General features: G+C 43.7%; 1 protein-coding gene across 2 annotated transcripts in view; it reads right to left on the bottom strand.

The window, feature by feature from the left end:
• Positions 1–3,031: 3,031 nt before the first annotated feature.
• ZNF831 (zinc finger protein 831) overlaps positions 3,032–14,214 on the bottom strand; it is a 475,412-nt gene continuing 464,229 nt past the window's right edge. Inside the window, exon 7 of one of the 2 annotated variants that reach the window (XM_085619460.1) lies at positions 3,032–5,605. In XM_085619460.1, coding sequence (XP_085475586.1) covers positions 4,766–5,605 — 840 coding nt within the window. In that variant the 3' untranslated portion in view covers positions 3,032–4,765. The remainder of the gene's footprint in view (positions 5,606–14,214) is intronic. The other variant, XM_085619461.1, reaches the window with a different exon arrangement.

The following is a 14,214-nucleotide window of genomic DNA, read 5'->3' as shown; positions in this document are numbered from 1 at the left end:
TGACTCGTTGTATCCATTTGGGATCCAGATTTGTGCCCTGGCTGACTGTATTACCTACTGGCGGTCGCCAGTAGGTAGTTATAGTTAGGACCACGTTTCCATAGGAAATCCGCAACATTCTATTTTGAATAACTTTGGCGCCGGTCGACGAATCCTCGCGAATTTTTCAAAATTGGTGGGGCGCTACGCTCCGCTCCTTCCCTGAAAGTCTCGGGGGGATTCGTCAAGCGGGGGCTGAGATAAAAGGGGGGTCCCAAAACGCGTTTTTCCCATGCATTTTTCCATAGGACCTTTAGACAGGGCTACAGCCCGAACGGCTGAACAAAATTACTAGAAATTTGGCAGAGAGGTAGTCCTCAGGTCAAGGAAGTGTCTTTTGTAGGTTTGGTGTAAATCTGTTCAGTAGATTCTGAGAAAATAGCCTTTAAATCAATATATATATCTGAGCCAGCTTACGGTACGCTTACCGTACGCTTACCGTACGCGTACGGTGGCGTACGCGAGCGCGATTCTGATTGGCTCTTAGATCTTAGTAAACATTCGAATCGGCCGAAACCAGGAAGCGGCGGCCGCCATTTTCTCTCTCGCACTGAGAGTGATGTTTAAAATATAAAGCACAAAAACATGTAAAGGGGCTGTTTAGACAGCTCCCACACACATAGCAATGTTGAGGGAGTCCCCAAAGATCCCCCAAGGCCAAAAACGGAATTTTTATTTTTTCGCTAATTTCGCCGATTACGCTAACCGTACGCGTACGGTAAAAAATTATATAAAAAAAAAAAATATCCACACTCTCCCCACCCTGTGTGCAATTGGTGCCCGAAGGGCACCAATTGTGCATTGCTTATTAAAGATGAGTTAAACTAAAATATTTAAAAAAAAAATAATAAAAAAAAAAATTATCCACACTCTCTCCACCCCGTGTGCAAATGGCGCCCGAAGGGCACCATTTGTGCATGGCTTATAACATATACGAAAAATTAAAATATTACCTTTCAAAACGAAGTGCATCATATGTCCTCCATCGTGCGTACATGGCCCATCTAGCGTAACGTGGGCACGCGGTGCGCGTAGCGCACCGCGTGCCCACCGTGCGTGCACGGCACTAACTGCGTAAAGTGGGCGCACGGTGCACGAAGCGCACCGTGTGCTCACTGTGCGCGCACGGTGCGCGAAGCGCACCGTGCGCGCACGGAACGAACTGCGTTAAGTGGGCGCGCACGCCACGAATGGCGTAAAGTAACTTAGCATTTAAAAAACCGTACAAATTCACTGAAAAAACCATAGGTTTCACACACGTTATAGTTAGGAATTAGCATTTAAAAAACCTTGCAAATTCACTGAAAAAAACCATAGGTTTCACACATGTTATAGTTAGCGGAAATTTTACTGATAAAAAATCAATGAAATTCCCCCGTTATAGTTAGTGCAGGCAACTATAACTCACGCGACCGCAATCTTCTGCTGATGACATATGTGTCTTTATGAAAAAAAAATATTTGTAATATATGTATAGCTAAAAATGTATGGAAGAAGACATGGGCAAATAAGTGTCTAAATACAGTATTAGCATCAGCAGAGGATTGCGGTCGCGTGAGTTATAGTTGCCTGCACTAACTATAACGGGGGAATTTCATTGGTTTTTTATCAGTAAAATTTCCTAATTCCTAACTATAACGTGTGTGAAACCTATGGTTTTTTCAGTGAATATATATATATATATATATTTTTTTTTTTCCTATACGCTGCCACAGTTGAAGGTGCACGCAGTAACAGGCGAACCCAGCCTTCATGGTCAAGTTCTTTATTCGGCAAAACTGGCAACAGCGCTGAATATTTCATCAAGCCCCAACGCGTTTCGGAGCTCCTTGTGCTCCTTGCTCACAGGGCGGCATACAGCGTGCAGACGCAGAAAGAGATGAGTCCCCGGTTCATCCAATTTCAGCGCTGTTGCCAGTTTTGCCAAATATAGAACTTGACCATGAAGGCTGGGTTCGCCTGTTACTGTGTGCACCTTCAACTGTGGCAGCGTATAGGAATATATATATATATATATATATATATATATATATATATATTGTAGATACAACACACGCCGCCCACCTCTTGCTGAACTTCTGGGTATGCAGTATGTGTGAGGGAATATGAATAGCTCTTCAGAAGCTTACATCACTTTTCTGAGGTGGGCTTTCTTGTACAGCACATGGGTGTGAAGTGCATCAAATCTAGACACCTGTGTATTGTAAGTTTTAGTGCAGGGTACACAGCAGCAGAAGCTGCAGGGGAGGGCTTCCATAGCCATCAATGTACTTCTGCAGTGTAAAGATGCAACTCCGGCTTTCTGCCAGTCATGTTCTGGCTTCTGTGCAGAGACCCTCATTGAAAGTGCCTAGGAATACCTGCTGCACCCGTTGTCTGGCCCCTTGTGGTCTAGAGACTGCTGCCTGTTCCTTACTGGGCCATAGGTAAACTCGAGCCTGCTTCCTGCCCCTCACTGGTGCCTGTCCATTATGGGTCCTGCTTGGAACTTATGTGTAAAATCTTCTTTATTATTCCTTTGTAACATGCAATTGGGGCTCTGTTTTCTGCAATATTCCTTCAGGACTAGTTAGGCAGCTCTTAAATATTTTTGGAGAACTTTCTTATTGTATTTGTTGATTTAAGTTTACACTTCAAAGGGGAAATAATACCATCTGTTGCTGATTTTCTCCATTGTTTTTACTGGCCTCGGTATACAATACGTTTAGAGTTATTGCTCATCTAGTTGCACTATATGAATTTATCAAGTGCTGGGTTCAAGTGTTCATGTTTTATGCCATGCCTTATTACATTGGCCTCTCCTTCTGGAAATGATTCTTAGTTATGAATTTTTATACAAACCAGTTTTAGAAAAAAAACATCCCACTTAAAGCATCGCTTTTCTTCCAGTCAGAAGCTCCACAAAACCTTTGATGACTTTGTATAGTAAGAATTTGGAGCAAACAGGCTGGTGTCTCATAAGGTTTAGTTCCAGCAGTGAGAGCAGGGTGGGGGTGCTCCGCTCCTTTAGAAAACACACTTGTAGGAGTAAAGACGATTCAGCTCAGATCTGGGTTATAAAGAGGAGCGAGTGGGTGCTAGTGTTGGGCCCTGTCTGGCACTGATAGTGCCAGACAGTGCAACACAAAGGCTTACACACAACTCAAGTCACAACAGAGCCAGAAAATACAGGAGCTCCACTGGTTCAGGTCTGCTTTTTATGTTCCAAGGAGTCCAGAAACCTAAAATAATCTCGAGATATTTCGACCATTTTTATGTTCTTATGAGACACCAAGCCTTGTGTATCTATGAAACACCCAGCGCCCTCCTTATGGAGAAATAACAAAAGGGGTACCCGGTGAGTTGGTTTATATCAAAGCCACTCCATCTCATTGCGGATGTTTGGCACAATTTATTTTGATTTACACGTTGAAACACCAGACCTTCACCAGACCCTCGACAGGATGTACTACCCCTCGGCCAAAAATCTTAGTTGATTTACTCAAAAAGTATGGCAACTGGTGTCAAACGTGGAACCAGCAGTTACCACTTAAATGCCAGGCCTGCTTAGCATAGAGACATTCCTTCAGCAAACAATGACAACACTTGGAATAAATAAATCTCACCTCACAGGCTGTAAGTCAGCGTTGTCTAACGTAGGAATGTCCTGGGGCGGGGTTGGAAGAGCGGTTGAGGGGGGGCATCCATACGAGATTTTCAGGAAGTCCACCTAAGAAACATGTACCTAAGTCAATCCAAACTGAACACATTTATGGTGATGATCCTGAAATTCTGGCATGAATCCAGGCCTCGGGAACCAATAGTGGATACCCATACTTTTAGTAGTATTAGGACCGTCCATTTTGCATCTTGTGGTCAATGAAAACAAGATGATTGGTCAAGACAACAGTGGGGGTAAGATTTCACACACGAGAATATAGAAAGTGGCCATTTCCAAAAATTCAGTTCACACTTCTGTTCAGTTTCAAAGCATATAGGCGGGCCTTGTGCTCATCACATGTAAAGTGCTTTGTTTTCTGTAAATATGCTTGGAAAACTAAGTCTTTCTAGCTTACATGTCACTCTTGCTGATTAATGTGGGCGCAAGTGCTTATGTGACACTGATGAAGTCACAATTAATCAACCTATGGTACATTAGATAAATGCATGGATATCTTTTAAGTGTATTCTACTTTACATTATCTGCAGAAGAGGCAAGGGTTTACATCACGCACCCTTCAAAAAGAAAAGAACCTCCATACATGTGCCAGGGTGTCAATTTCAATTGGTGATACATTTACAAACCATAGAAGGATGAAATTCGGCGAGGACCTGTTGGGATTCAACATATTGATATTACATTTACAGAGTTGGTAGGGGATCATGTGGATTCCATATTAATTGCATTATAGCCCACTTCGGAGGGCTCCAACAGCTTTTAAAGGCCCTCTAATTGAGTTGCGGCCGAAGCCTAGGTGAGGCCCTATCACAAGGGACAAGAATTGGAATGTTGAAGTACACTGTCTGTAACAGCCAATATGGGCCATAGGACTCTCTATCGTTTTCAATGAAGCTCCCAACATTCCAGAGTTCAAAGTATAGTTTTCATTGCACTACCTTCCTCTAGGTCAGTTTGAAATGGCTGTTTTTGTCCTTAAGGTGCTTGTAAAAAGCAGGTTAGAGCTGGAAAGTTTCCAGGAGAAGACTTTCAACAAGTCGCAATAGACCATCTGCAAGACTGAATTAGTCAATTCTCAATCTCTATCACAAGCCGGTCGTCGTCGCTGCTCGTATCGGTGTATTCCACTTGGGTTTGCTTCCTCGTCATTTCCAGGCTCCTTTTCTTCGTTGATCTCTGGGCTATGTCAGAGGTGTTCCCGAGATGCAGAGAAGCCATGAGAGACGGAGACGCTTCAGACAATTTATTCTCATTTACTTGATAAGTCAAAGTACCTTCCCTCCAACCATCAAAGGTATCACACTCATCCTGACAGACAGTGGGTATACCTACTGCCGCGTCTGTGCTTTCCTCTGAATTACAAAAAATTCCGCAATATCCTGTGATGGTGGGTACAGCTGTGTCCATCAACTCGGATGGCAGAGAGCTGGTGGTACAAACACCAAGCAAGACATCCTTCTCTGTTGATGGACAAGAGATCTCTCTGGTTTCCACTTTCGTTTGTCCCATTCTAACATGTGCCTCTCTCACTGGTGCACCCAACCCTTGCCTTGCCAACGCCCATCCATAAGTTTCCTTTTGTGAATTGTTATCTTTGACCTCTGAACCCCCAAACCCTGCCACCAAGGGATCCACATCAAAGAGATGTTGCAGGAAGGCCCCATTGTCCTCAGGGGTGAAATGCCAACAGGAGGAAGTGTCTGGGCCTGGGAGGGTGCTCTCGGTACCCTCCAGGAGGTCTGGAGTCTGGAGCACTGGGGAGGGAGGTGTGGAGATGAAGCTGTCGAAGCTGGCAGTCGGTGGTCCCGAGTAAGATAGGTTGTTGCTGTTTGTTGTGGGCGATGGCGCCAAAAGAGCAGGGAGGTCAGTAGCAGTGTTTTGGCATTCAGTGGTGGCCCTTGAAATATCCTAGAAAGAAAAAAAAGACAATTAAAATTACAGGGCAGAGAGCTGAAAAAGGTGAAAGGTACATTTACTTTGTAGTTAGTAAATACTTAAGACATAAAGATACACGTTTCAAATGTAGTTAGTAGTGATGCACTATAGGACACGTCATTAAAATATGGAAATACGATGTGTGGAGTACCCATTACTACAGGAAAGGAGAATGACTTAATTCTTAACGTCACAGAGAGACCCATCACGCCATCTTTGTCTAGTGGTTAAAACGAGAAGGTTTTGATAGCTTGGGGAGTTGTTGATAAAGGGCTACACGGAGCTTGCGGGGTGTGTGCAGTGTAACATCGGTGTTAAACAAGGGCTTACCCAAATTAGAATTGATATATCAGGCTTCTCAAGGTCGGATTAGGAACTGATTTAAGATACCTGGATGTGTGCAGTTAAAAACTATGAATATAGGACCATGGGGATGCTCGCATTGTCCATTAATGTGGAGGTTACATAGGTATATGAAATATAAAGCAACAGCATGCTTTGTGTATTCTATTTACATATTATTTGCTAAAATTAATATTTTTGTCATAGGAACATCTGCAACATATGTGGTTTTATACATGTAGCATTTAATTATTATGTAATAATATGCTATAACTTTGGGTTCAAGCCCATCAGAATGCATGGAAATTGTCTAGAAGTAAAACAAAACCTCAGAAATCAAATCAGATTTTTGCTATATCAACTAGACCCTGTTGAAAGTATGTCAATATGAAATGTGTACTAAGGAATGTAACCCGAGAGACATACGCTCAGATTAACAAGACTTTCACCCAGCAGCTGCATTGCGTGAGAGGGAGAGAGCAGCAAAGCTTCTTATCTAAAAATATATAGCCTATACTGCTCTCTTCCTAGCGCTGGTGCAAAATTAGGCTCCAGAGTGACACAAAGACACTTTTACACCATAGTGCAAAGGTGTCTAGCATAGGTTTTGTTTTGGAAGGGTTTCTTTCCAGTACGTAATACCTTGGATGTGTGCTCTGTACAGTACAGCTCGCATGCAAACGTGGGTAAAGTTAGATGAAATTAAAGCATTTCCCCTTTTTAGCGCCAGCTTTCATGTGGCGCTACTTTTAGGTACAAAACCCTATCTAATGTTGTTTTTAGACAGGGTTGTGCGTCAAAAACCATTAAATATCCTCTTAACACAGAGTAGCAAAGAGCAGCACTTTGGTCTGCTTTGTATTACTTTCAGGCAACTTTCCATCACAAAACCAGTTCTGCACTGGAAAGTATATTAACAAGCATTGGCATAGCCAATAGGTCTCGCTTTTGGGACCTTATAAGTATTTAGTTATGCAGCACAATATCCTTGGTGCAATAACATCAACTGTTGCTTGGCTAAAAACGTATAAGGTCCCAAAGGCGAGACCTATTGGCTATGCCAATGCTTGTTATATTTGTTACAAATAAGCTGCAGGACTGTTCTTCTGCCATCTTGAAAAGCTAACTTTAAATAAATCCTAAACAACTGCCGCAGCATCATCACATATATGCGCATATACGTGATGATGCATGCAAACGAATACTTCATAGCTCTGTGACAAGCTTGGGCAAAAGCCGTTCACATTGGCTAAAGTGTTTTTTTACTGATGCAGCACAACACTGACAAAGTGAAAAGGCTGACTATTGCATTCAAAAGGCGAGTAATTTAGTTTTCTACTTTCTTGGTTTTTGTTCCTTTCTTAGAAATTAAAGATGGTCTACATTGAAGGCTCCCTCGCCTTCAAAATGATCCTCTTTATGTTTCTTTTTTAAACGAAGGTTGGGTGGCAAGGAAGATTTCATTATAGTCCTTCCTTTCTAAGTAATACAAACTGAAGAAGGACATAATGAATGCCTTTTTTTCCATCGAGCCTTTATTTAACACAGACAACAAACTGGACTGAATCAAAGGCAAAGGAGCCTTCAAAACAGACCACTTTTCAGTTCATTATGTGGCTTTAATGGGCTATAGCTCATGGCTTAGCACTGAAACCCAGACCTATTGCCTTTTCCCATGCTCGGTGGTTGCTTTTTCGTTATGGCCTATTTACTGATCAGGACAAACAAAAAATGAAGGAGGCACAGAAAGGAACATACAGGGAAGTCCCTAATCATTACCGATAGGATGTCTAAGCAAACAAACATTGGCAAAGGCTTTTAGTCGCGCCTATTGATTGCAGGGTAGGAGGCACCGTCATGGGAGGGAGGGCATGTGGGAGAGCAACACCCTGAATGACAACAGCGGGTCTGGCAGGGCGGGAGGCACCAGGTAGGGAGGGCAGGAGAGAGTGCGAGCGAGGCAACAACATGGACAGCAAGAAGAGGGCAAGCAACAACATAGAGCGGGTTCTGACAAGCAAGAACTGGGTCAGCAGCTGAAGCCAAGCAATAACGCAGACCGAGGAAGGAGGGCTGGAGGAGACAGCCAACAACAGAAACAGTGGTTGGAGCCAAGCAACAACATGGACATAGGGAGGTGCAAAGCCAAAAAGATGGAACACAAGAGGGCACGCAACAACACGGATTGGGTGGCAGAATTAAAGGAAGAACATGAGGGAACCAGATTTCCAGTGCCTACATTCTCACAGAGTGCTTCAATAAAGAGAAACAAGTGATGGCATGAAAGACGGGACGGCCTGTCTCCTCTTGGCGGTGAGTGCAGGAACCCGGTGATCTGAATACTTCAGACATTTTAACTAGCTGCAGGGACAGCTGGTAAGCCAGCCAGAAGCGCCAGTAACGCAGGGGCAGCGGCAGCATCTTAATGAGGGAGGCCTGGCTGACGAGGCTAAGTGGGGGGCGTGGACAGTGCGTATCAGAGCTGCGGTTTATGATTTACAATCTGCTTAATATGCAGCTGCAGCCCGCCAAATGGAGAGGGTCCTAGCCTATCTGCATGGTAAAAGCACCGCAAAATGATCCCTTAAATTGAAAGTGGGCGCAGTTTGGCGCGTTGAGGGATAGTGAGGCCAGGGCTACTGCTTATACGAGGCAGGAATGGGACTTTAGGAGAGACGCGTTGGTCTTTCGAAACACGAGTTTTACGTGAAAATCCCATCCCAAAATATTGCCCAGGTCAATATCCACGTGGAAAACCACTGGTCAATTAACACATGGCGCAAAAAAGCCAGGCGTTCAAGTAGTGATGGCATGGAAGATGGGAGTTTTGTGGCTTTTAGTCGCGCCTATTGATTGCAGGGTAGGAGGCACCACTGTGGGAGGGCATGTGGGAGAGCAACACCCTGAATGGCAACAGCGGGTCTGGCAGGGCGGGAGGCACTAGGTAGGGAGGGCGGGAGAGAGTGCAAGCGAGGCAACAACAGGGACAGCAAGAAGAGGGCAAGCAACAACACAGAGCGGGTTCTGACAAGCAACAACTGGGAAAAAGGCCAGGTGTTCAAGTAGTGATGGCATGGAAGACGGGAGTTGTGTGCGCGCGCGTGACGTGGCTGTCAAAGTGAAAGTGATCGCGGGCTGGAAGGGTGCCCGCGAGTGATGCACTTAATGAGCCAGCTGGTGGCCGGCTGCCTCTGGGTAGCACTTTCAAAACCCGCTTACTAAATGTCTCGCTTGAGACAGCGCATGCGCTGCCTCAGGCAAGACCTAAAAAGCACACATTTTGCCCAGGTTTGTATCACTTTTGTGTCACAAACGAGTGCAAAATGTTTAATCTGGGCCATCATTGTTCCTCTTTTTTGATTACAAGACAGATATGCTTACCGTGTAGCTACAACAGGAGTGAGCACCTAATTCTGATGAGGCAGGTAACTGCAGTTAACGCACCATCGGAATTAAGAGATCTGGGGAAACACTGCAGATCTGTTTACATTGACTGGAAGATTTTAGCTGAACAGATCGTTTTCAGCACTGTCAAGCATTTTACTGCACTTTGTAATATTTAATTCTTCCCTAAAATGCTTTTGAAATAGGGGTTGCAGAAACTAAGCTTGAAACACTTTTTAGTTTTTACCTACTAGGCAGCACATGCAAGATAGATTGTGAATCATACAGGGGTTCGTACTCCGCCCATTGCTTACCATCAGTTGACTTCCTTAGCCCTCTCATTTGCCTGTTTCTTATTTGTGACTCAGTTTATCAATCTTGTGTTATCCCTTCGATGGAGCATTGCCTCTTTACCATTACTTTTGTTTGGTTGGTTTGTGTGCTTGTATGCTTCCACAGCTTGCTTTTTAAACATCACCTTTTGTTTTCAGTAAGCATTTCATGAGGTTGCATGTATTTTACAGCTGCCTCCCTCGTATACTTCTCTCACCCTTCACTCTGCGTTGCTCTTTGTCATCCGTGTGCTTCACCCTGCCACCTCTATGTTGCACTTGCCTGTGTGTACTTCCTGTCATTGATTTGTCATTTGTGTGCTTCTCTCCTGTCTGCTCCACATTGAACTCTTATCCGTTGCTTCTCTTCCCCCCACCCTCCCTTCTCACCTGTTATTTCTCTTCCCTGCCCTGTACTCCTCTATTGCCTGCTTGCCTTGTATTATATTGTAATATTTATATCGCTCATACTAACCCTTTGTGGGGTGCTGAAGAGCTCGCTTAAATGGCTAGCACGCTACATTTTGTAGGGTGTGTGGTTGGAAGTGTGTAGCCTTTATTTTGAACCTGTGTGGGAGGTGTTTCCAAGTTGTATGTGAGGACCACAAGGTGTGGTTATCGTGTAATGGAACACAGCACTTTGCAGTATGATGGATTAAGAAGCGTGGGAGACAGATGTGCAGTTTATGGTTTTCAGTAAGCTGTCAGCTTTGAGCACTTTTGCAGGTCCCTCTATGGCAGAGTTCTTCAATCTGTGGGGGGGGGGGGGCGCACTCCACTCTAAAATCTTACCTTTGCTGTCTTCCACTGCCCCCATGGAAGTCTTCACCCATTTCAAATGGAAATTGGTTTTCATTAAAGAGCTCCAGTAACAGAGGGTTGGAGGGGGGAGGGAGGGGAAATCATGGGGCACGACCTGCCCATGCCTTTGTCTGTTAAGAGCTAACAGTTCACCATCCCAGGAGGGGGTTACTTGGTAGAGCTGAAATGCTTCAGCTGCAGTGGGAGGATTGAAGTCTCCTCTGCTAAAACCGAAAGCAAATGCAAACGAACAGACAGTCCTGTTCCTTCACATTGGATTTCATAGCAGAGGAGACTCCTTGCCTCCCACTGCAGCTGGGATGACTGATACTAAGCGAGATGTCCAATAAAATCAGAGGGTATGGGAGAAGGAGACTAAAGTGTATTCATGAGCCATGTTGTGTTCCTTACTCAAGGGCTCTTCTGTTGGGTTAATAGCTCTGTCATTGTCCATTGTATATGCCAATTATTTTGTTTGTTGTTGGTATTGTTAGTGCTATATATATATATTCTGATTTTATCATTAGTATTTAAATGCATGTATATATTGCTTGAACATGAAGTGATAGTATATAAAACTGATCGTACTTTTGTTTGGGTTATCCCCATGTGTTCATTACCCAAGCACCTAACCATCCATTCACATCCACCCATTCTTCCTTCAACCCACAACTAAACATATATCCATACACACATTGAATCCATTCATGTATATAACCACACCCATCCATTTTGTGCTCAGGCCGCCATCCATTTATCCTTGCATACAAGTCATTCAGCCATCGATTCATCCAGGTATCTAACCAACATCCACCTACTGCCAATATGGATTTTCTGGCTGCATGTGCATCTGCGTGTGTTTTGCTCTGCATGTATGTTTGTTTCTGGGATTGGTATGTTTGCAGATACATCTCTGGAAGTGTGGTTTCTGATTTTGTGTCTAGTATTATCAAACAACATACACCCATTCCAACAAACAACACATAGACCTAAAAAACGCAAGACAAAAGGCTTTACCAATGTATGTTTAATTAATGCCCAACTGCAGCATCTACACTCTATTTAAGATGCAGATCGCCACAGTTTATGCATTCCTTTAAAGACTAGCAATGGCAGGTTTGTCTACATTGCTGAGCCCATACAGTAACTATTTTCAGGAAAAAATGTCTTCCCCACCCCACGGCCTTTCTTTCCTTTTAATCGAGTAGACCCTTCCAGAAGACTTCTCTACAGACAGGTCCAAGCGTCTGCTAGGTATTGCTTTCCCTTGTTGGGAAAAGGGGGTGTTCAAGTGCCTCTCCCCTCCCCTCTTTCTTTCCCTGTGTTCCTTACATACATGGCCAAAGTTTCCTCTCATTTTGTGGAAAGATGCTCTGGCCTTATGCATCTGTTGTCTGCAATGAACGTGGTAGTAGCTTGACTATTGCTGCTTGCTTTCTTGTACTTGTTTCTGGTGTGAGGGGTGTCTATACTGTTCTCGTTTGTGCTTTTCTGGTTATTTGGATGTTTGAGGCTCTGCTGATGCTGCTGGACATTCCATGTACATTCCATGTTTGCCCTGCTGCTGCTTGTGCTGTCCTGCCACGTGTGAGGCAATTACTGTATTGCTGCCTGTGCTCTGCCTGTGTCGCCTGGCTAAAGAAACTTGGCATACTGCTGCATTTGCTCTTTGCTTGAGGAAAGTATTTCCTGCTGCAAAGCGAGTTGTATTATTTGTCTAATGAAAGTTTGCACTGCTCCATTCTGGGGTGTATTTATTGTCTTTGCATAAGTAAGCTAATAGTGCTGCTTCTGATACCATGCGTGTTCGTTGGGCATTATGAAAGCTTAGGCTGTTTATACTTATACCGCCGTCTTAAGAAATACACTTGTGCCTTTTTTACAGTACTTGTTCTATGTGACAGAGATTTGCATAGTTGCTGCCTGTGCTGCGCCTGTTCTGTGTGTGTGAGGAAAGCTTGAACTGCTGCTATTAATGATGTGTCTGTCTCGTTTGCACTGCTTCTGTCCACGCTGCCCTTGTTATGTGTGTGTGAGAGAAGCTTGCAGTGCTGTTGTCGGTGATGTGTCTGTATCGTTTGCACCGCTTCTGTCCGTGCTGCACCTGTTCTGTGTGTGTGAGAGAAGCTTGCACTGCTGCTGTCAGTGATGTGTCTGTCTCGTTTGCACTGCTTCTGTTTGTGCTGCATTATTCTGTGTGTGAGAAGCTTACACTGCTGCTGTTGGTGAAGTGTAAAACAAAGCATCCTAGTAAAAACAATTTGCACAAGTTTTATCTTGGAATATTGTGTTTTGAGCTATGTAATAAGCCTTTGTCATTTCACCAGAACCACTCACAAACCTGAAGTTTACTAAACACTCCTATTGTGTAGAACATTATTTGCTGGATATGGCCAGTGATATGCGCGTGGCGGTCGATTATGTAGTGTACCAGGCTCAACCTACAAAAGCTTGAAGACCTCTGCTCTGTGGTATTTCTTATGTTCATAGTCCACTTAGCTGGTTACTGCACAGGGTTGTCAATTCTGACACATTTTGTTTAGGGTTGATGGTCCTTAATAGGCACAGGTTAAAGGGAGATATGGTTGCAAGATCTGCTGATAGACTTGTTAATATCATACCATAACCATGTCATTGTAAGATGTCAAGAAGTGGTTATAATATGTAGCTACCTGGGACCTGCAGTGGTAGACTAAATTAAAATTTCCCCTTAGTCCAGCGGCATGGGCATATCTCTACAATTATTCAATGCCTCTTCAGTTGATGATTGGTGGTTTATGTGCTGTGGACTTGTACAGTACTGGGTGATGGAAAAGCCCTTAGTAGTTTTGTCTTATGGGAAAGTAAGAATATCAAGCAGTAAAAAGGAATAATTATGCAGCCTCTATGCTCTTCCCCACCTACATCATGTTGCTCTGTTGCCCACTGCCTCTCCTCCCACACTCGAACCATATGTCTTTCTGCCCCTGTGTTGCTACTGCCCCACCCGTTTCGCTTCCGCCACCTGCTTTATGAAAAAAAAACACCTTTGTGCATTTTTTTTCTCCATTTTAGTTACCAATCCAAATCGGATCATAACCAAGCAGAAACAAATTGTGACTGTGTCATTTTGTAGGCAGGTGCATGCATGTGAGCCCGCCTACAAAAAGATGCAGGCGGCCAAATCAAAGTTTTAAAAAACAATTCTTTGGCAGTGCTGCACATTATCTGTAATTCTGTGCAGCATGGTAAAAGACATTGGCGAAGCCAATAGGTTCCAAAGGTGAGACCTGTTAATCTTGCCAATGTCTAATTATTTCTCGTTTTACCACCACATGTTGTAAAAACCAACAACTTCCATGCAACCTAAATTGTTGAAAAATAGCACGTATTTTTCATTCTGAACATTAGTAGGTTCTGGTTTTAAAAAAAAGTTTATTCATAGGTTTCATACAATATGAACACTGGAATAATATATTTAGAACCTAGTGACAGTCATTCTGATTGCAAGTTGTCGAGCATATTGTTAGGCATCTCTTAACACCACTATGGTTTTACAAATTCTTCATCACCATTAACATTGCAAAGGAACTTACACAAGCTCATCGCCACTCTACGCTTGGCCTACAAAAGTGCAAGAGTGGTGTCCTGGATATTTAATGGAGACCACAGGGTTTATGGTGCCCTGTTACTTGTAGGTGCTTGTTGCTTGAGCAGAAGACTCACAGAACATAGGTCTGTAGT

This window comes from Triturus cristatus, chromosome 7 (assembly GCF_964204655.1).
Source record: "Triturus cristatus chromosome 7, aTriCri1.1, whole genome shotgun sequence".
Taxonomy (NCBI): Eukaryota; Metazoa; Chordata; class Amphibia; order Caudata; family Salamandridae; genus Triturus; species Triturus cristatus.
This window is presented reverse-complemented; position numbering and strand designations above follow the sequence as displayed.